This window comes from Astatotilapia calliptera, chromosome 7, assembly GCF_964374335.1.
Source record: "Astatotilapia calliptera chromosome 7, fAstCal68.1, whole genome shotgun sequence".
In the NCBI taxonomy this organism is placed as follows: domain Eukaryota; kingdom Metazoa; phylum Chordata; class Actinopteri; order Cichliformes; family Cichlidae; genus Astatotilapia; species Astatotilapia calliptera.
The window spans coordinates 1,610,190-1,632,333 of record NC_137428.1 but is presented as its reverse complement, the minus strand read 5'-3'; the positions used below and the strand labels follow the sequence as shown (position 1 = coordinate 1,632,333).

The window sequence follows — 22,144 nt, the reverse complement described above, 5'->3', positions numbered from 1 at the left end:
CAGAAACACCAGAGACAAGATGCATGTTTGGAGGAGTAAAGGTGAAGCTTTCAAAGCTGAAAACACCAACTGTCTGCTCTGTTTGCTGTCAGGGAGTGGACGTTACACTCAGCGATGGAACAATGAGGGACGATGGCTACTTCTCCTCAAATCAGCACATAATAAATAACATTCAGTGTTGTGGCTGAACGGTGCAGCGACACCTCCCAGCCGTGAGCTGGACTCTTCATCGCTCAGCTGTCACACCTCACTGAAACCAAGTCTCAGGGACTGACAGCCCGAGGTCACCTGCAGAGTCCATTCACACTTCTGACTGCAGCGCCATCACAGACACGAAAACTGAGAGACGCTTAAAGAGACGCCTGGAGGAACAAAGTCACAGCCGAGTTCAAATATGTTGCAGAAAAGAACACGCTTTCCTTTACTTCCTGTCATAGATCTCCTGTTCCTGTGGACGATGCTCAGCTTAAATATCGTGAAAGTTTCAAATAAGTGCATCAGGCTACGTACAAGTACTCAAAGTCAGAACCAAAGCTGCAGACCCACACTTTCTCACAGTTTTTCTCTTTTGGATCTGTGTGATGTCATAAAGAGCCTGGTCCTTTCAGGTACTCGGCAGCGTCACCAAACTGGTGTTCAAATCTTGACCTAAAAGGGGAGGAGCTAAAATTATGGATGTGATTCAAGCAGCCCGCGGTGGCTGACGACCCTGCTGTAAATAAAGATTATTATTGCGGCTGTGTGCAGGGAACTTGGGGTCTCGTTGCCTTGGTTCCCTCAAAGACTCGTCTGCAACCACTCACAGTCAGCTGCAGCTCTGGCAACAACACACCCGTCTGCTTTCAGCTTCATATGAAATCTCTTTGTGATAATACAGTAATTATCTGTGATGAATAAGCAAACAATCTCAAATCTGTTGTTGTCCTTTTATACGGAGATTCACATTAACTGCTCAGACCTCGATTAGAAATCTGCTTTTAAATAGGAAAATCACTAGAAACCAGCTGCCAACCAGTTCAGCCTCTGTTGCAAAGACAGGTTCTGCACACATCTGTGCAGACGGACTCCCACAAAGGTGACATCCACAGGCTGGGGGTGTTGCATGCTGAACTTCTGAACAACCGCCAGTAAAATAAATTCAATGCAATGATTTTTACTTCTCATCTAGTCTAACTGAACCGTAACCTTTGACAGCTGGAGGATGTTAAGATCCATGAGGACTGACGGTGGTGCAGGAGCACCAACTACATCCTGCCAGCTTCTCACATGTAAGCACAAGGTGTCCTTTGTCTGCACTGCATGGCATTAAAGATTACACTCCTCACACATGGACACGTGTGAAGGACTTCAAACATATTTAAACCCTGGGTTTTACAGCCAGCATCTAGTGGCTGTTAGCGGTACTGCACACGAACTGCCTTTTATTAAAAGTCATTTTAAATTTCAGCATGTCAACATTTTGTTTACTGTCATGGAAACTCTGAATAAAGAGTCGAGTCCCCAGCGTGAAGGCGTTTCTCCGCTCAGCTGAGCGTGATACAAACTCCTGATTAATTTCCTAATGAGGGCTGAATAATTAGCTCGCTTTCTTAATGACTCTCTCCATTAAAGACAGCGGCTGGCACAGAGAGAAGAGCGACGTCTGCCAAACTAAAGCCAAACTGTGGCCAGGATGATTTTCCTGAGTCTGTTTGAGTTTAGTCAGCCCTGACAGATCCATCGCTGCTGTCACACAACGAGAAGCTTTACGCATGGAGACAAAGACTTAGTCATTCCTCAGGGCTCTGTGATGGGACTTTTTATTATACAGGTTTCCCCCAATACTATAATTCATTATTATCAGGATGTCATTCATTGGCTTCCTGTTAAATCCAGAATTCAAAATCCTGCTCCTCACATACAAGGTCTTAAATAATCAGGCCCATCTTATCTTAATGACCTTGTAGTACCATATCACCCTATTAGAGCACTTGGCTCTCGCTCTGCAGGCCTACTTGTTGTTCCTAGAGTATTTAAAAGTAGAATGGGAGGCAGAGCCTTCAGTTTTCGTTCCCTTTAACACCAGCTCCGTGTTGTAATCTTTGTTTTGATCCCCGTGTCGGGGCTTCGCTCGGTGCAGAGGTGACTCTCCTGTCAGTAATGAACTTCTCTGCTGCTGTTTCTGAACTTTAAATAAAAGAAACCCATTCCTCTTTAAATAATCACCCAGCTGGGCACAGACTGTGAAGATATGAAAGTTTATCATTGGTCTAGGTAAATCCCCTGGATCAAGCTGTATGCAACCAGTTAACAGTAAGACACTGAAACACTGATTATTGGTAATATTTCTGGTAATATTTGAGTTTTGCGCAGATGTTTTTAATCCCAGCATCCTCAGCTCAGCAGGCTCGGTGCACTCTGCAGCTTATTACCAGCTCTGCCTACAGCAGAGATGAGCACAAATGCTGTAACACATTCAAAGGAAATGACACGAGGAGCTGAAACAGCTGATCATTACACAGGCCTGGACTGCCACCTAGTGGAGGAAGAGAGAACTGCCTCTCACGACCGTTTGTGAGGAGCTGCAGGCAAAAGCATCCTGAAATTTCAGGCTGTTTCACTGCCGTGGAGCCAGCTGGGTTCCAGACTTTTCTCATTTCACACTCATTTAACATCCCTGTGACTCTGGGCCTTACTCCACCTGGCCTCACCTGTGCACCACCTCTATTTTCTATTCCTCTACAGAGACATGGTATGCAGTGGGGACTGTGAGATGTCATGCATGTCTCCTTTTTGAAGTTATTCACTCAGTTTCCAGAACTGAAAAATGAAGCCAATGCTAAAGTGCTAAAAGCTGCAGTTCTTCTAATGTCCACTAGGGGCTCCAGCAGCGAGCCAGGCCCCTGGTTGAGACAGCTCTGGCCTCTGTGGGTAGCTCCTCTCTTCATAACTGTGCGGTGGTGAGTCAGCGGTCTGAATGGTGTTTATGCTGAAGGTTTGCATTATTAGGGGCGTGGCCTGACAGGTGGATGGTGGCAGAGGAGGCTGTAATGAAATGCACTGCGTTTATGCTGCTGGAGCATTTTTAGTTAAGTGTAGTGAAAGATGTCTGAGTGAAAGTCGAGATTTATCTGATCTTACTGAGTTACAGGAAACACCCAAAGTAGTTGAAAGAGCATGTTTAATGTTCACGTTCATGTGTTTCTACAAAGACTTTGTGCTTATTTAACCACCGATGAGCCAGGAAACTAAATCCTGGTCACCCAGTGAGAAAGAAATCATCCATCAGGTGAGAAGGACACACGGCATTTTTCTACTAACACATCCTGTACATCCACAGTGTTTCCTGTCGTTGGCGGTTATTGATCACGACGATGCTGCGGCCAGGCAACGATCAGCTGCCCAGCCTGTCGCTCAGGTAGCTCGACGTCTTGGCGTCCTGCAGCAGCATCTTGGTGATGTCGTGCAGGTTCTGCTGGTACGCCAGCCTGTAGCGGCTGTACACGTCGTCGCAGTAAGTCAGCAGGCGCTTGACGTTGGAGGTGACGCTGCCGGGAGCGCCGTCCAGCCTGAAACACACACACTGCAGGTCAGTCCACGTCAAATTTTGGCTGTTGTCAGGTCGTTTTTCTGTGGTAGGAGTCTTACTTTTTGAAAATGTCCTCAAACAGGGTGGAGGTGAGCGGGCGGTGGCGTTTGAGCTCTTCCAGGTAACCGAAGTCTCCGTTCAGGACGACCTTCTGGTACAGAATCTCCGCCCAGTCCGGACTGTAGCCGTACGCCTCCGACACCACGAACACCTGAGACACAGGAAACACCGTCATGGTGGCTCCGCCGATAGTACGCAACATTAGAACCACCTCCCGAGTCCCGGGATCACATGTGGAGAACAAATCAACAGCTTGAACTTTTCTTCAAGTCCTTAAATTTGAAGCGCCCTGCTTCCAACCAATCAGCTTCAAGAAGTGATGGAGTTGCTGCTTCAGACAGGTGGAGGTTTGTGGAAGGAAGGACAACAGGAACCCACCTGGTAGCACCGCGGCAGCGCCATGGCGGCGCTCAGCAGCTCAGCAGGTCGCAGGTTGATGATGCGCAGGTCTGATCCCTGATTCAGGAAGTGGAGCTGAAGAGCGACCAGCTTAGCTGTGCGGATGCAGCGAGTCGCCTGACGCACACACGAATCCTGACACACACACGCACACACGCACACACGCACACACACGCACACACACACACGCGCACGCACACACACGCACACACACACACACACACACACACACACACACACACACACAGAGTCAGGTCCTCTCAGGACGTTAAAGACAGGAACAGGAAGCTGTGGGAGGAGCTCGGGTACCTTGGAGAAGCTCTCTGCCGCGTCCTTCAGCAGACCCAGCACTTTGGCCAATGAGCTCTTCAGCTCCGGCGTGATGACTGAAACACAGGAAGTAAGACTGGGATCAGACCAGAGGAAAGAACCAATCGTGGAGGCTTTGGTGAGTTTTTGGCGTTGGCCGGCTCTCAGCGGGCGCTCGCTCACCCCAGGCCTGAGACTCGATCATCTTCAGCTGCGTCCTGGCGGCTATTTCGTGGTTTTCTCCGATCTCCCTCCTCATGGTGAAGCACAGTGCCACCATGTTATACTTCTCGCTGTCTGCGGGGAGGCAGCGCTTTATGTAGTCCAGCAGAGCCGACTTCAGACTGGAGCTCTGCAGCGAGGGAGCGAGCGACAGCGTGAGTTCACTCGACTTATGGACACGCTGCAGGATGTTTCCCCATCCAACTGTTCCAGACCAACAACTCTCTGCAGTGCTCTCACATGTACCCAGGTAGAATCATCAGTAATTAGTTATTATAGACCTGTTTCTACTCTTTCCTGTCACCGCCCTTACAGTGAGAGCCAGTCAGGGTTGTCTATGAAGGTCCTCAGTCGTCCCGCTCATCGTCGTCTGAGGAGCCTGGAGAGAAAAAGCGTCCGGACTTCTTTAAGTTTCCCTCAAGACTTTTTATCCGAGAAGCTTCTTCAGTTCTCAGAGGAACTGTGTCATCTGTGTCCACTGTGAGCGACCATCTTTGAACAGAGGGCGGGGCTTACAACACCAGCTGTCTGCCACCTATAATCCAGTTCTGAGATCCTTCCCAGGCGCCTTAACGCCCACTCACATCCTGGGCCTTCTGACCTCAGTGAGTCACATGATGGGGCCAGGTTTCACCTGAAACCCTGGCTGATTGTGACCCACACCTGTTTTCACACCTCGGCTCGTGTGATTAGGTAGAGGATCAATAGGGGGTCCGTGACCCTCTTGGGGGGACACTCCCACAGGGCTTAAATCTGGGACGGTTTCTCTGTACAGCTTCTCGGATGAAACGTCTCCAAGGAAACTTAAAGTCCGGACGCTCTTCTTTCCAAGGTCCTTAGACCAGTGAGTCAGAACCAATCAGAGCGCAGGAACAGCTCTTACTGAAGTCATCCATGAGCTGAAGCTCAGCAGATTCAGCTGCGCTTCTTCTTGATCTCTGCTGATTTTAATCCTACGTTGGTTTAACAGGTCAGGTTCTTGATTGGCTCTCACTCGTGTGCAGACTCGCTCGTCTCAGCAGCAAATCTCTGAACTTTCTCTGAGGAACAGGCTGCACGCTGACCTGAGATCAGTTAGAGCTGATCCACATTCAAAAGCAACTCTGTGTGTGTGTGTGTGTGTGTGTGTGTGTGTGTGTGTGTTGACCTGTCCTCTGTCTGTGTCCACCTTCTTCCTCAGCAGCATCTCGAAGCAGTGGTTCTGATGCAGCAGATCGAAGACGTACGTCATCTCGTTATACCTGCCGATACCTGTCAGCAGACGGACCTGCACACACACACACACACACACACACACACACACACACACACACACACACACACACACACACACACGAAAACTTACTTTTTTTCGTCTGTAATCCAACTTTGAACCCAGTAACTGAGTAGAAAGTATCCACGGCTGGTTTGTGTAATGATAATCACTCAAGTCACTCAAGCATTTTTTTCTATCAGCTGGCACGACGTGTACGCACCGGGACGCTACGACGCAGTAATTAACATGCGTGCAGCAGCACCAGCATGAAGGGGAACAGTGGATCTGTGTTTGGGGGCTCACCAGCAGGCTGTAGTGCCCTCCTGGAGCCAGGTAGGTGTGGCTGAGGTGACGGGCGGCTTGGAGCACTCTCACGATCCCCTCCATGTTGCAGGTGAGACTGAAACAGTCGTGCGCCACGATCAGCAGCTCCACAACTACAGGAGACAAAAAGGAAGGGGGCTTGCAGTTCTTTTCAAAATAAGACGCCGAGCCTCGTAAAACCACCTCCCAGCTGGAAATGGAAGAACTTGAAGCATCCTGATCAGACTCTGAAAGTCCAACCGCACATGTGCAAAACTCATCCCACAGTTTTATTATCACAGTTTGTCATATGAAGCTTTTATACTTTGTCACTGTTTATGAGTACGTGTGTAAATGTGCATTAGTGTGCATGACAGGACGAAGCCATAACAAGGTAAACATTAAAATCAAGAACATTTCATGCTTCTTATTCAGAAACCAACACTGTTCATTTGCTTTGTGGCCTCTTGGGGGCAGCAGAACACAACAAAACAGCTCTTTACACTCGAGGTGTATTTGTGTGTGCGCGCATGTGTGTTTGTCGTACTGCAGTTCAGGTCCCTCAGAGGAACAGAGTTGAGGTGCTCCAGCAGTTTGAGTCCCACCAGGTTCGGGTCGTCACATAGTTTGATCAGCTGCACCAGCGCGTCCCTGCCCTCCAACGGTCTGAAAATGTGCTTTTCCACCACTAACACACACACACACACACACACACACACACACACACACACACACACACACACACACACACACACACACATTACCTGGATGCTGAGGCCTAACACTGGAGAACTTTTCAAACCTGAGACGTGCTCTCTCACCTGGCTGCAGCTCCTGGGTGGAGGCCAGCAGCGCCTGAACCATAGCGGAGGAAATGAGCTCAGCCACGGCGTCTGCAGACAGACCCTGAGCTTTGACGAAGGCCCGAGCCTTCCTGAAGCGCTCCGGCTGCTCGGACAGCAGCAGCTTCTCCAGCACCGAGCAGGGCTCCTCCCTGCAGATGCTGCTGAAGGAGCACTGCAGCTCCTGAGGAGACGGGGTCGGACACTCCGGTAAACTTCACACAGTTTTATAAAGAAACGAGCAGAGCAGACGGTTCTGCAGGAACGTTATCAAATCACCCGACGGGAGCCGGTTAGATACCTTGGAGAGCTGGTAGAGGCTGAGGACTTGTTTGCAGTAGTTGTTGCCATGGCGGCACTGATCCACCAGTTTCTGGAGCTGGACGGCGACCTCATCTTCGGGGGGGGGGAGCATCACAAAGGAGGACAGGCTGCTGACTGAGGGAGCTGGAAAAGATGGTATTCATACTGTAATTACTGGATTAAAAACAATAACAGTTTGTGCCCAGCGTGTAAACTGCTGCCCGCATCGAGTCCTACGTGTATTTATGAGCCGCTCTGCCACCGACTCGTCTCAGATTTGAACCCTTGTGGTGTGTTCGGGTCAAAAACGACCCCTAGGTGTGTGGCAAACAAGTGTATGGGAATCCTGAGGACAACACAAGGATGGAGAGGATTTCTCATGGCAGTTAAAGGTCAAAGGTCGTTGAGTTCGGTGGCCTCGGGATCTCATCTCTGCCTTTTCTGGATAATGTGGTTCTGCTGGGTTCATCGAGCGATGACCTCCGACTGCACTTCCATGAGCTGAAAGGACGACACCACAGATGGAAGCAGCAGGAAGTGGAGCTGCCGTTCCTCCACAGCTGAGGTGGTTCGGGGATCTGACCGACATGTGTCCTGGATGAACCTAGGTCAGGTGTTTTTGGGGCATGTCCAACCAGGAGGAGAGCAGCACAGACCCAGGACAGAAACACAACATTACCAAGCTGGGAGAGGGTCGCGTGGGTGGTTACCGTTACTGCTGACCCCAAAGACAAAGACTTGGACAGATGGGAGAAGATGGACGAATGCATGTTGTCCTATTACACGAGTAGTTGGAATGCAGTTGAGAAAAATAAATATACAGCATCAAAAGCTTCAATATTTTGTGCTTAATTAAAAAAATCTGTTTTCTGGAAGTTCTGCTCGGAGGATATGTGCTTTATGTGAACTGAAGGTCAGAGGTCACTTACAGCTCGTGATGCTTGCCCTCGCGGGAGCTTCAGAGTCGTCCTCCGGCGGTTCGTCGCTCAGCTCTCCGGATGCCAGGCCTCGGCAGCGCAGCACCAGCCACACGTCCGGGTGGTACAGGGAGAAATAACGGCACACCCGGCTGGCTTCATGGATGCTGCCGTCGTCTAACAGCTGACCAATCAGAGCGGCCAGAACGCTCCTCTCCTCTGGACTCAGCGCCGACTCAGCATTAGGCTCCTCCTGCTCGTCGGAGGGACCGGGCAGTCCCTCCAGCGCGAGGTACCCCTCTGTGTTCAGCTGAGTTATGTTGGAGAAGGAGAACTCCTTCATCAGCGCCTTGTGCGTGTTCATTTCAGGGTTGACGGCCGGCGGCGGCAGGTTAAAGACGCTCTCCTTCTCCATGGCGACGGTAAGGATGCGTCTGCGGATCCGGCTGAGCCACTGCTCTTTCTCCAGGCTCTCCAGTTTGTCCACGGGAGCCGGGGTGATCCGGGAGAGCCAGTGGGCGGCGAGCCCGAGCAGCAGGCAGTGCTCCTGGATGTCCAGCAGGTCCTCCGGAGCCTCCAGAGACCCTGGAGCGCCGGCCTCAGCCTGCGACAGGAAGAACTGGGAGGCGGGGTCTGGATCGGTGGCGTCGGCCTCCAGCTGCTCGTGACATTTCTTCCAGAAGCCGGCGCGGGTCTCGAATCTGCCCCACTGCCGCTTGGACCTCTGAGAGCTCACCTCCTGAAGGAGCTGAAGGAGAACCGAGGGAAGCTGCTGTTAACTTTAAAGGGAAGCGTCTCAGATTCCTCAGCCACACAGCACAAAGACTTTATACTGGGTAAACTGGGCCCCATTTACAACAAACCAAACAGAGGAAATAGAGCTCGACTCTCAGTGGTGTGCAGGACCTCTCGTCTTCTGTGTCAGTAAATCAGTTTTTGAGACGTCACAGATAAATGATAGATTTTAAAGCATGCACGAAGAAGACCGAGTGTGCAGGTGGGTCGCACCTGGCTGAGCAGCAGACGGTGCACGGGCAGGCCGGCCAGCTGGGCCACCTGTCGCGCCTGGCTGTAGCACCCCCTCGCTTGCAGAGCGTCTACGGTCTCCTGGAACTCCTCCTGCTGGACGGAGGGAGAACTGCTCTGCAGGAGCCTGGGAGATATGCTGACCTCTGACCCCTGAAGCAACTGACTCAGCTGGTTCAGCTTCCTGAAATCTGGACCTTCAAATGAAAGAGAAAATGAGAAACTCAGGTTCTTCCAGAGAGTTGATGAAGCGGGTAGCTGCAGACCGTCGGGCACAGCTCACCGTTGGATTTGAGGAGTTTGTCGACGTCGGCAAGGAGCTGCAGCAGCCGGTGGATGTCGTACTGCGAGGAGCAGCGCTGCAGCATCGTGAGGAGCAGCACCGAGGCCTGGCTCTCAACCCACTGCAGGGGGAGGCCACCAGGGGGCACAGGACCACCGTTTCTCAGCTACATAAGGAGAGAGGCAGATTAGAGACCCTTTGTTTAAAATGCTGCTGGGTCGGCCTTCTGTCCCTGAATGACCCATCAGTTCAGAGCAATAATCACCAGCATCTACTGGAACAGCAGCAAGTGTGAGAAATCAGTTTGTAAGTAGCTGACAAATGTGACGTAGACAGAGTAAAAGTTAAAAACAGAAGCTCAGTTCTCGTGGTCGCTAATAGATGATGAGGAAAAACATGCGTTCAGGTAAACTAAAGGACGGATGGACTGATGAGGAAGGCCTGTCTTTGTCTTTTGTGTCGGGCACTGGAGCAGTCGGCCGGACTCACAGCGATGAGGGTCCGTTGGAAGTCCAGCAGCTTCGACTTGGCCTCAGCGAAGTTTCTGTAGTCGCAGCACAGCTCAAACATCCTGAGCACCAACACCAGAGGACAGTCCTGAGAGTCAGACGGAAAAACAACGAGTTTGTGTTTCAAGCTGATGCGACGAAGTGTTGAACGTTGACCACAACTGCAGCGGTCAGACCAATGGTGACTGAGGCGTGTTTTTACCTTCTGGAAGAGCTCGAAGCCTCGCAGGAGGGGCCTCACGAGGCTCCGGCCCAGGAGCGTCTTCCAGATGATGGAAAGGTCGTGCACGGTCCATTCGTGATGCTGCGGCGCCTGAGCCAGGTGGGAGGTGGCTTCCTTGGCGGTGACATCATCGACAGAGGTCAGCACCCACACACAAAGGCACGGCAGCAGCTCTGCTCCCTGAAAACATCAGGTTTCGAACATGTTTGTACTGCGGTACATGCATCACAGAGGAGCCTGTACAGGTGAAGGTGCAAACAGCACTCTCTCTGAGCACTTGCTCAAGTTTTACGCAACTTGTTTTCCACTGTTCATGCTCCACTGGATGCATCAGAGAGTAACTTGCTCCGATGTATCGTAGCACAGATCAAACCACCAACCTACCGATTAGCAAACGGCCTGCTCTACCTCCTGAGCTGAGCCCTGTAACTTTGATAATGACTGGAAAGGATAGCTGGGTGTGTTTCGCTCCCTTACCTGCATGCAGGCAGCCAGTACCGCCAGCGTCGGGCAGCGCTGCACCAGCGCCTCCTGCAGGAGGTATCTGCAGGGTGCCGGCTCCTCCTGGCTCTGCAGGAGCACCTGGAACATCTCCCCAGGGCGCTCCGGGCTCCCTGAGACCGCCTCCTCAGTTCTCAGAACCGAATGCTGCTCATCAGAGTCGCAGCTCTTCCGCTTACAGTAAACCTGCAGGTCCTGAAACGCCAAGCTCAGGTGGGCCTGGAGGGTGGGGCCAAACTGAGCTGCCAGCGACCTCACCTGGAGGAAGAACCAGACGTAGATGTTTGAGAGAGATTAATGTTTATGAACCTGCAGGGCCAGGCTGACCGTGCAGAGGGTACTGCTGTGTGTGTGTGTGTGTGTGTGTGTGTGTGTGTGTGTGTGTGTGTGTGTGTACCTGCTGAGGCGGGAAGTTGTGCAGTTGGACAAATAACAGGAAGTGGATGAACTGTCCGTCATGGGCACAGTGGGCGGGGTAAACGGAGCTCAGCTGCAGGTTGTGGAGCTGACAGAACTGAACGGCCAGCGCCCACTCCTGAGCCGCCTCGTACGACGACCTGACACACACACACACACAGAAACCTCAGCCTGTGTTTAAGGTGTATGAAGTGCCCATTTAACCTTTACACAAAAACAGGAAGCAAGCCTTGTACTTCCTGTTTAAAAAATACTTCAATAACACAATAAAAGTCTATTTCAGACATTTCCGAGCTGCAGAGCACGTCACACTACAATGCATCAACGAGGCGGGGCTGACCTGCTGATGCCTCTCTGCTCCAAACTGTCTGTTACTGCAGCTTCCAGGTAACCAATCAGCTCCTCTGCTGCTCCAGGCTCCGCCTCCACCAGTTTCACACCTTTAGACACTTAATGAGACAGCAGAGGGGAAATGTAAAAGCAAACACCTGCAGTTCCTCTAATGTCCAGCAGAGGTGCCACAGTGAGTCCATGTTCAAACTACAGCCTGATAGAAAAGCTCATTTTCCCCCATTTGAAGGCATCGGGCTACTTCCTGTTCACCTCTCAGTTTCCTTCCTGCTCAGTCAGCATTTTGCAGGTTAAACTCAACTGTGTGTGTTTGTGTGAGTGTGTGTGTGTGTGCGTGTGAGTGTGTGTGAGTGTGTGTGTGTGTACCCAGAGTGTGCAGATGCTGTGTCGGGCTGCTGTGTGTGTTGCGTTGGTTCCAGTGCTGCAGGATTGCGTTCATGGCTCTGATGTCGACCCTCAGCTTGAGGCTGCAGACTCCCAGCAGCTCACAGAAACAAACGGCGGCCGACGCCACAGACGGCGCATTGAAACGCTGCAGGGCCGACCTGGACGCTCGCCGCGAGGCCTCCTGCAGCCTGGGACACATGACGCTGATGCTTAGCAGAAGGACGATGTTCCTGCGTGGTGTCCTCGCACCATTACACTTTCCTCACAGAAGCTCTGAAACGAGCGTGCGGTACTCACGTTAGCCTGACGTCCCCGCTGCCGCTAAGCTGCTGGACGAGGAAGGTGGCGTAGGCGAAAGATGGCCGACCGTGGTGGAGGAAGTAGAGATAGTCCAGATTCTCTTTTAGAGCGAACCTTTGGACCAGGTGAGGGCTGGAGAAGTGAGGCAGCTCTGATGTTTCTGTGGAGAATCATCACAAACAGGAACATTTAAAATCTTACAACATGTCAAACGTCTTCAGCTCATCCTCCGCCACATGCACCGCCTTCACGACCTCTGCTCCTTGCAGCTTCACCTTTCCACCTGTCTCCCTTCCTCTACAGCACCTCCCCCTCTGCAGGGTATCTTTTACCTGCTTCCTACTCTCACCACAGATCACAGTCACACTCAATTTAAAGAAAACATCTGTTTTCTGCTTCTCAGTTTCCAAAGTTCAGAGGTTTTTGGGGGTGGGGCTTCCTGTCACCACCTGAGCCGTGACCTTCGTGCTGGCTTTCGGGTCTTACCTGTGGAGTTGAGGGTGTTTGCTGCCTGCCAGCCAAACAGCCTGGACGGGTCCAGAGGGTGGAGGGACTGGAAGGAAACACCAACGGGCCGTCAGAATACCGACAATAACGAGGTGAATACTAATGAGCTGGCAGGTGACGGGTGGGCGTTTACCTGCAGCAGGTGGTACACGGAGATGTCGGAGGGCGGGCCGTTTCCTCGGGGGACGGCAGGGAACAGGGCGGCCCTCAGTTTGGGATGTGGGGCCAGCGCCATCTTCAGCAGCTGTGGGTCGACCGTCCTCTCTGACCTGCCTGACCTTTGACCCTGAGCCATCACCTGAAAGCACGGCGAGGAAACACTTCATCCTCCACCCTTCTTCATGTTTAACACCTGTCAGGGTTTTGTTTCCACACAGAGCAGCAGCTTCCTGACAGGAGCAGAGTTTACCTGGTCAATTCCTCCGGGGGCGAACATGATGGCGGCCAGCGTCAGCAGACTGTGACCCTCTAACAGCAGACTGCTGAGAGACGCCTGGCTGCCAGGTAATAACACCTGAGCACTGGTTAGACTGGCCTGGAACACCAGTCCTGGATCTGCAGCAGAGAACGAGGACAAAGCACGATGAAGAAAGGATTGAGGAGCGAGGAGGACGAGGAACGCGCTCAAACTGAGAGCGCAGAGTTCGGTTCCCACCTGACAGATCTCTGGTGATCTCCTGGATCCGCACCAGCATCTCGAACCAGGGCTGCCGCTCAGAGAGGCTCTGACTGCTCAGGAGGGAGCAGTTTCTGGGGGTCAGTCTGTGGACAGGAGGCCAGAGCTCATAATGGGGTCACCATAAGGTCGACCCAACAACAACACATACGGAGACAAACCCAGCAGTCATGTGACGCCCTATGAGTTTGGCAACAGTGAGAAGGAAAAACTCCCTTTTAACAGGAAGAAACCTCAGACAGAAGCAGGCTCAGGGAGGGGCGGGGCCATCATCAGCACTTACATCACATCATATCACACACCTGTAGTGCTCCAGGTAGGTGTAGAGCAGGTACTGAAGGTTGTGCTCCAGACAGAAGGTGATAAAGACGCCGTGGAGGTCGAGCCCGAGGGGGGAGCGGTACTGAGGGATGGGAGGAGAAGAAGACATCACGCCTCCACCCTGAGCCAACCTCCACAGCAGCTGCTCCAGGTGTGCCAGCTCGTCCGGGATGAACACGCCTCTCCTGCAGGAAATAAAACCCTGTGGTTATTTTCTTGCACCGTGCCAGCTGCACAGCTGATATGCTGGTTGGTATCAGGCTAAACTGGAGACGGTGGGCGTGCGGTGTCCCGGTGTACACGGGAGCTTCTGGTCACGTCTGTGTGGTCAGAGTTTGGTCTTTTGGATGCAGGTGACCTCATCGCTGCTCACAGTGGAGCTGTGATGAACCAGGACACCTGTGCACAAACGTCTGTGTTTGTACCTGGCCAGCAGGTCCAGGATGTTCTCCCTCATGTAGCTGCTGCAGGCCGTGCTGTCGTTCACCAGTTCTGGGGTTAAGTCCGGCCACCGGGGGGTGCCAGAGGTCTCCGTATTCTGGATCCAGTCGACCACGCGGCGCTGGTCGTGCAGGGCGGTCAGATAACGCCACAGCACTGAAGCGTCGCAGGCTCTGAGCTCTAACGGAGAAAAGGAGGTTAACACTGAACGGAGACTTATTAGAATCTGACCCCGACCCGGGTTCTACCTGCGTGCTGCAGTCTGGACAGGAGGACGGCTGTCCGGCAGCTCTGGTCCCAGTTCTTCACCCAGTCCAGTCTCAGTGTCCTCCAGAGAGCCCCCCGCTCCTCCTCCTCGTCTTCCCGAAGCCTCCTCTGCACCTCCAGCTCTTTCAGAACCTCCTCACCGCCTCCCTCCTTACGAGCCATCCGAACAGTCCCGGAAAGTTTTTGGATTCTCAAAGTCAAAAACAAAGAGTTTGTGTTTACTCAGAGGTTTAACGTCTGAAAGAGTCGAGGGGCGGGTTAGAGGAGATAAAGAGAGAATTCGGAGGGTTCAGAGGAGGGCAGGTAACAAAAACAGAGCCGAAACAAAGCAGCTGAGAGCAGGATGGGGATGTTTGTAAGATGAAACAGGAGGCTGAGGAGGAAGCTGAGGAGAATTAATGTCTGTTCGTCCTTCATAACCATGGTGGGAGGAAGCAGAGTCAGAGCATTTATAATGCAACTACCTGACCAATAATATGGCTGCTGTGAGGTTACCGTGCCAACAGACTGTCCAGTCAAATTATAGCATTGTGATTGGATGTCACAGATTAGCAGGTGTCTGTGTGATGCTCGCAGTCTGCTGGCTCCACAAACAAACATGGCGGTTAAACATGAAGCTTTAAAACCAGCTGATTGCCTGACGGTGAATGTGCCATTTTCCATTTACAGTTTATGCATCTACACGACAGCAAAGACCTCCGAGGAATATTCAGACCTGATTTTCCATAAATGTGTTCACAGTGTTTGAGATCAAATGTGAAATAATGTAATATTTGACTGCTTTATGATGACTGGTATGATGAAGCCCATCAGCCAACGTGGATGTTTTTACTGATGGAAGCTGATAGAGCAGAAACTTTGTGTATTTTTCAGTTAGAAGTAAACTAGGCTTTCAGCGTGACCACAGTCACATCACAGACTGTGGAAAAGTCTGAAACTCCTCACATTAGTCCCACCTGTAGGATGGAGCCCTTACACAACTTACCCAGGTGTTACCTATGACTAGGGCTGCCACGATTTGTCGACTAGTCACGATTACATCGACTATCAGAATCGTCGACGACTGATTTAATAGTCGACGTGTCGTTTGAAGCTTTGTAAGATCACAAAAGACGCAGGAATAAGTAGCAGGATTTAAGAGTGTAATAACGGACTGAAACAGAAGATGGCAGCACTGCATGTACAAGGATGCCAGCTGCCGTTAAACCCCGAAGAAGAAGTAGCTCTGTCCCAGAATTCATAGCGCAGCCCAGCTTAGTTTCCAACAATGGCGGTAGCTAGTTAGTTTTAATATTGCTCTTATTATTCTTTCTGGGTCACAAAATAAACGTTTAACATATTTTCAGGCTTGAATGTAGCTGTGTAAACCTCAAATATCTGCTCAGTTTATCAGGACACCGCATATTTTCAAAAGCGCTCCGACGTTTTCGGAGACGTCTGTTACCCACTAGCTCGATAGCTAGCCGGGGGCTAGGCTAACTAGAGCCGTGAGAACACCGGACTCTGGGCAGATCGTTTTCAAACCCACCGCCGTCTTTCACTACTCAGGTTAAACATGATATATGAGTCACTTAGATAACTTAAAATGTTATTGTTTGGCTTTTTTCAGTATTTTATTTGTTCCTGAGTAAATCGGTTTGGCTGAGATTAAAGTTATAGTTTTTACACAGCTGAATAAACGTCAAGCAGACAGCTGATTATCAGAAGTGTGAGATGCTGGAAAATTTACTCCGGTGTCCTGTTATATTTTAGATAGCAAGGAGTTTATTAAACTTCACCGAAACAATCTGCAAATTTCATTAAACTTTAATAAACTCTCATCTTTTCTTTATTTTTAGTTAGCACCTGAAACACTTAAAGCTGTAAGCTAATGATAAGAGCAGATGCTGCTGGTGCAATAAGCTGTAGGTCCAATGGATGATGATCTGACTAGTCAACTATCAAAATAGTCACAGCCCTACCTATGACCCTGAAAAAGCTCAGGATTTAGCTGTAAGCTGTAACATCTGTGCAGCATACTAACTACTAGGTCGGCTTCCAGAAGCTGACCAATCAGAAAGAAGCAGGTTTTTGGGTGGGCGGTGCATAAAGAGACAGGAGCTAACACGTCCACAACACAGACGTCTGCAGTGTGACAGAGAGCCACTCTGATTGGTGGAACTCTGTGCTGTGGATTCAGCAAGCAGCTGTTTACCCTTGATGCGAGGTACTTCCTGTGCAGCGGACAGCCGGCCGCGACCCCAGCTTCTCCATCTCCCCGATGAACTCGACACTCTCCTTCTCTTCCTCTGGGAAGTAACTCCGACTGGACAGCTCATCCACCTGTGCAACAAGTAGGAACAGTTTAGAGGTCGGACGGGGACGAACGTAAACATTCACAGAAACAAACGGAGAGCATGCTTCAAAGTAAAATAGCGGGAAACACGCCACACTCACCATCAGCTCCCTCAGCTCCTTGTCATCCGTGTGGAGGCAGATAAGGTGGAGCTGCTGCTTCACACTGAAACCCTGCAAACCCAAACACAGACCGCTCAGCCTCGACGCAAAAAGGATCGACGAATCGGCTCGCAGAGCCGGGGTCCAGGCCCCGCTCCGTTTGAGACTGTGGACTCAGAGTCTCTGTGACATCATACAGATCCCAGAGCAGATAAACTGGCCCACAGGCTTTACTCCTACACCCGCGGCCACATTATTAGAAACGTTGGTCGTGTTTGCTCGAACAGGAGATAAAAAACAATCGGTACTTTTGTCTTTACTTCTCTTCTATGAGGCTCATCTTTGCTCTTTTCCTGATAACCTGTAGTTGAACGTGTGTGATGTCAGCTGCTCTCACCATGTTGGCGAGGAGCGTGTTGGCGGTCTGCAGGTCTCGGCGCCGCAGGCAGGAGGAAACTTGCCGCAGACCCTCCCTCCTCAGAGCCGGCAGGTGACATTCGGGCCGGTTCTGCCTCCGCAGGACTGCCTGAGCTCTTGGGATCTGATTGGTCAGGATGGACTGATGGACCACTTCCTGCAGCATGAACACAGAACAACACTTTTCAGATTTTCACACATTTTTTTAGCATCACAGGAAGGTTACTGCGGTTATGGGACCAAAGAAAAACGTCTAAATCTGACCTCTGCTGAGAGCTGCTCCCACTCGTCCCGCTGAGCCTCCTCCTCGGCCGGAGCCGCAGCTCTGGTAGCCGACACATCGGGCCCTGCAGCCCAGGGGAATCTCTTCATGTAGCTCCTCAGCTCGGCGACGTATCGATCCAGAACGTTCATGCAGCTCTGCACGCCCGAGTCCTCGTCTGCAGACGCAGCAGAGCAGCGTCAACTCGGACACCTGTATTAATGCTCTGTGTGTGTGTGTGTGTGCTTGTTCTCTTACGGTGTGTGTTGGACAGCACGGAGCGGATCTGCGTGTTCACGAAGCTCAGGGTGATGTTGAGCAGCTGCTCGGAGAACTGTCGGCTCTGAGCTTCGCTGTTCGAGTCTCTGACGGCCGAACACAGCAGGTCTAAGGCGGGACACAGCTCCTGCACTCCTGCAGGGGCGACGGCTCGTTACACACACGATATCACAAAAAAATAAGAAATCAGGAAGGGGACAGATATTTGTATCACAGCAGTTTACCTCTAAGATTATGTGTTTTCTGATGTTACAGACTTGTTGTTAAACTGAACGATGCTTTGTGCTGTTGCTTCGTGTAATAAGCACCAACAAACTCTTTCCTGAACTCGTTTCAGGGAAAGTTGTTTTGGAAGATTTGCATTCAACGGCATCCACGTGCATCTGCGAGCAGTTTGCACGCTTCTCTGCTTGTGATCTGAAACGTGTGCTTGTAACGTGGCGTGCACGTACTGTCTGTGAGGCTCAGCGTGGAGGCGGCGGGCTGATCAGCAGAGCTGAACGCTGCCGCCGGAGGGTTCAGGACGTTTTCTTTGCTCTTCAGGTAGAAATCGACCGTGTCCAGCTGACGGTTCTTCAGTCCAGTCTGTGCAACAACAAAGAAGACAAACTGTTTGATGCAAATGTCATAAACAGTGGAAACAAAGTAGAATTTGTTTTTACTTTTCTTAATGAATAGATAACAGAGGTTTTTGTTTCAGGATTTTCTCTCTCACAGAACCATCAAAGATCTCAAAAATGTTTTCCTGTGATCAGAACCAGGTTTAATTAGATATACAGCTGTTTGCTACCTGCAGGGCGTGGATGGGGATGGAGCAGCGCCCCCAGCTGTTCAGGTGGCAGACTGCGTCCACTGTCGCCGCGCTGCCGAACAACATCAACCGGCTGAGCAAGTCCTGCTGCGATACGGAGAACAGGACCTGGAACACACCGGCCTCTGACACACACACACACACACACACACACACACACACACAGGATGTGAGGTTACTGGAGGCGGGGCTTGCTGATTTGATGCGGTCCCTGCCGTCTTTCCTTTCTTTCACAGAAACACGAGCTGTCAGGTGATCGCGCCGCTTCGACACAAACTGCAAGTTTTTGAAAATTACTTGGACAAAAAACCAAGTTGGATTCATTTGTGCAGAGTAACCGTGTGAACCTTTGGCGCCCTGTCGGGCTGCTGAGGCCATCACAGCAACAGTGACCTGGAGCGCGGCGACTTACTCTTCAGCAGCAGCCGATGCTGCCGCTCTCCACAGCGCTGGACCGGCGCTGCCTCGCCCGCCGCCTGGTGGTATCTCACGTTCCCGTACTTCATATCCCACAATGCAACTGTGGTCTGTTGGTTTCCCGGGCGGACGAAGGTCAGCAGAGCGGAGAACTCAGAGACGGTGAGCTGAGATGAAGCGGACGATTCGGGGACGGCGAAAGTGACGGTCATCCCCCCCGGAGGCACTCTGCTGTGGGACGAGGATGGAGCCAGGTGGGAGTCCAGGTGGGGGAGGGAGGAGAACCAAGAGGAGGTCCTGGGAGGCTGAGAAGAAGAGAAGCAGGAGGAGGAGGAAGGAGCAGTGGCCTGTTTTGCTCTGCTGTACATGGAGTTGAGACGAGCCTCCCAGGAGCTGGAGTTGAGGTCAGAGGTGAAAGGTCAGAGGTGGACCTTTCTCTTCTTAAAATAAATAACTATTTTAACAAACAAAAATCAAGAAAGTTTCGGTCACAGCTCATAAATCCAGACGCTCCGCAGCTTACCGGTCGGTGCTGAAGGTCGCTCCCAGGGCTGAGACGCTGAAGCTGGAGCTCGACAGGCTGTCCTGGTCTCTGGGGTGCTGCGGCTGAAGAGGGGGGCGTGACCGAGGGGCGGCGCACAGCAGGTGGTCCGGAAACATCCTGAAAGACAGATCATGACTCTGAAGTTTGCTCTGTGCCGTCTCTGCAGTGCAGAGCGGGATTAGCTCGCAGACGAGTCGGCGCCATTAGATTTTCCCTGTTTGATGCAGTTAATCGGTTTAATATTCCTCCAGCTGAGCCGGGAAGCTCACGCACAGGATCAGAGCGCCGCAGACGAATCCACCCCGCCCTCGCCGTTTCTGCTTCTGTCACCATTCTGAGAATCTTTTCAGCACTTTATGGCTTTAATGTGACGCTTTTCACCTGAATCCCCACAAACAGACTCTAACACAGACACTACTCATCGAGATGCCTTCTACGTCATTGCACTGACTTTATACCTGAAGTAGTGGTTGAGGTCGACGGCGATGGCGGCGTGGGACTGAGTGACGGCCACGGCTGTGCTCAGATCAGCCGACACCTGGAGGAGGCAGAAGGAGGCAGAGGAGGAGAAGGGGAAAGAGGTGAGCTCGTCCTCTGCTGGGCTGGAGCTCAGGTAGGCGGGCAGGCTAACGCTGGCCAGCAGAGTGCCATCAGAGACGCTGCACACAGCTGGAGGGGGTGGAGTTAAAGAAAAGGATGTATGGACAAAAACGAGGCGCTTTATTTCATGCATTCATGAAAGTTACACTGCAAACAATTTGAGAGGAATGTATTTAAATGCTTCATAAAAAGGAGAACTCCATCATCGATACACATCCCTCTTTCCTGTCTCTTAACTAAAGGGACGCTCTCTTGGACGTGTGCAGAGGACGGAGAGTGGATGATGAAGATGGAGCTGCCAGGCAGGAGGAAAACAGGAAGGCCTCAGAAGAGGTTCGTGGATGCAGCAAAGGAGGACGTGGTACTGGGATGGACCATAACAGCAGCAGCTGCAGGAAGAAATCACCCAGCGATGTCTGTTTTCATGAATTATGTTATTGTTGGGGGATCATCTGCAGGACTTCCACCGCCCGTCAGTGCACATTTGCCCTGATCTCGTGCTATGATGCACTTACTGGTGTTGTGACCTTCTGCACACTGTTACTCGTGCTGACCTGTTTAGGACGGTGTGTGAGTCATGAGCCATGTTCTCAGTGTGTAGCAGTGAGACCGTGAAGGATACATATGAGTCCAGTGGAGCTGAGGGCAAACAGGGTTTCCATGGAGACGCAGTGATGGACAGCAGAGCACGAGACGCTGTCGGCCAGCTCGACTCTGCAGCAGGATAACGTCTGAGGCTCCTCCTCCTCCTGCTGCCACTGTAGCTGCAGCAGCCAATCAGAGTTCAGCAGAGCGCAGCAGCGGGCAGTCACAAAGGACAACACCTGCACCGCCTGCAGCTCGCTCACACCTGGGAGCAAACACTCGGTCAGCTAATGCGACACGTTAATAGCCGCGGGTGGTCTAGACGGTTTTGGTACTCACTGGGGTCCTGGTCTCTGATGGTCTGCAGCAGGCGGTCTGCAGGATACTCACACACACAGAGAACGGAGGTGAAGGCCGACCGCTCAGCCCTGACCTCCAGCAGCTTCAGGTCACCCTGAGATCCCACAGCCAGCAGCCTGAAGCCGCCGACTCCCCGAGAGTGGACGGACACCTCCTCCCACGAAAAACTGTGAGCAGAAAGAAACTTTTAGAAAATCTGCTTGTTTACCTGCAGTCCTGGGCAGCCCTCACTAACCGACACAGCACAGGGAGGACGTCTGCTGACCTCCAGCTGCAGTATCAGCTGTCTTTGGAGGCATTTTACTGGCTTTTTGTCTCCGTTTGTGCAGCTGCACTCCACAGAGAGCCACGCACTGCAGTGCTTCAGCATACAAACACATGTTGGTGTTTTAGTAATACATGCATTTATTTTCAGCCCATTTTCTTATTGTGTGTGTGTCACATTACCCAAATCATGTAGATATTTTAGCAAACATCAAATAGTCAGAAATCACAGTTAAATGTTAGCTGGACAGTGCCAGGAGGAGCTCTGTTTGATGGCTTCTAGTTTAAACAGAGGATGTCTCAGATCCAACGCATTTTAATGTTAAACCAGTTACTCGGAGATTATTCAGCGTTATCACAGTCACTATCTGTGCGGTTCCTGCTGACTCACTCTCGGTAGCTGCCCTCCACTGCAGCCGGAGAAGCCTCTCTGTCCGCCGGGTCCCACACCACCAGCTGCCCCCGGACCCCCAGACATCCGAGCAGGGAGCCTCCAGGAGCAAGCTCGGCTTTCCGTACGTCCGCTACATCACCACAGTGCTGATTTTCCGGGATCACAGCTACCTCCGTGGATCCAGCCTGCAGCCGCTGATCCGCTTCCAACATCTTCGCGAGGTGAACCGGGACCGGAGAAACCGGATTAAAGGTCTAACTGTGAGCTAAGAAGACATTTTAGTTTCAAAAGAAGAATAAATCTGCTGTCGAAGCTCTTTGGATACTTCCTTTTCTCATGTAAACAGCTGCTCTGTTTCAGTTGTCACGTGTGCTGCCTCTACTGTCAG

At 51.5% G+C, this 22,144-nt stretch overlaps 1 protein-coding gene across 2 annotated transcripts; it reads right to left on the bottom strand.

The window, feature by feature from the left end:
- Nucleotides 1-3,143: 3,143 nt before the first annotated feature.
- On the bottom strand, nt 3,144-22,134 carry spg11 (SPG11 vesicle trafficking associated, spatacsin). Of its 2 annotated transcripts, XM_026172414.2 has the most exons (40): nt 21,754-22,134; nt 21,078-21,265; nt 20,776-21,003; nt 20,012-20,222; nt 19,533-19,670; nt 19,005-19,402; nt 18,572-18,717; nt 18,234-18,366; nt 17,761-17,916; nt 17,505-17,680; nt 17,221-17,397; nt 16,824-16,895; nt 16,582-16,709; nt 14,369-14,577; nt 14,105-14,300; nt 13,661-13,864; nt 13,338-13,444; nt 13,092-13,237; nt 12,816-12,980; nt 12,662-12,728; nt 12,173-12,335; nt 11,855-12,063; nt 11,478-11,586; nt 11,118-11,277; nt 10,697-10,978; nt 10,199-10,399; nt 9,977-10,084; nt 9,488-9,653; nt 9,187-9,401; nt 8,191-8,926; nt 7,260-7,405; nt 6,938-7,142; nt 6,664-6,804; nt 6,117-6,250; nt 5,706-5,825; nt 4,520-4,688; nt 4,337-4,413; nt 4,007-4,162; nt 3,628-3,779; nt 3,144-3,548 (listed from the first exon to the last, which is right to left on the bottom strand). In XM_026172414.2, the coding sequence occupies exons 1-40, from the start codon at nt 21,966-21,968 to the stop codon at nt 3,374-3,376; spliced, it is 7,284 nt and encodes a 2,427-aa protein (XP_026028199.2). In that variant the 5' UTR covers nt 21,969-22,134; the 3' UTR covers nt 3,144-3,373. The 2 variants fall into 2 exon arrangements, with proteins under 2 accessions (XP_026028199.2, XP_080160160.1); XM_080304034.1 differs by lacking the exon at nt 6,664-6,804.
- Nucleotides 22,135-22,144: the final 10 nt, after the last annotated feature.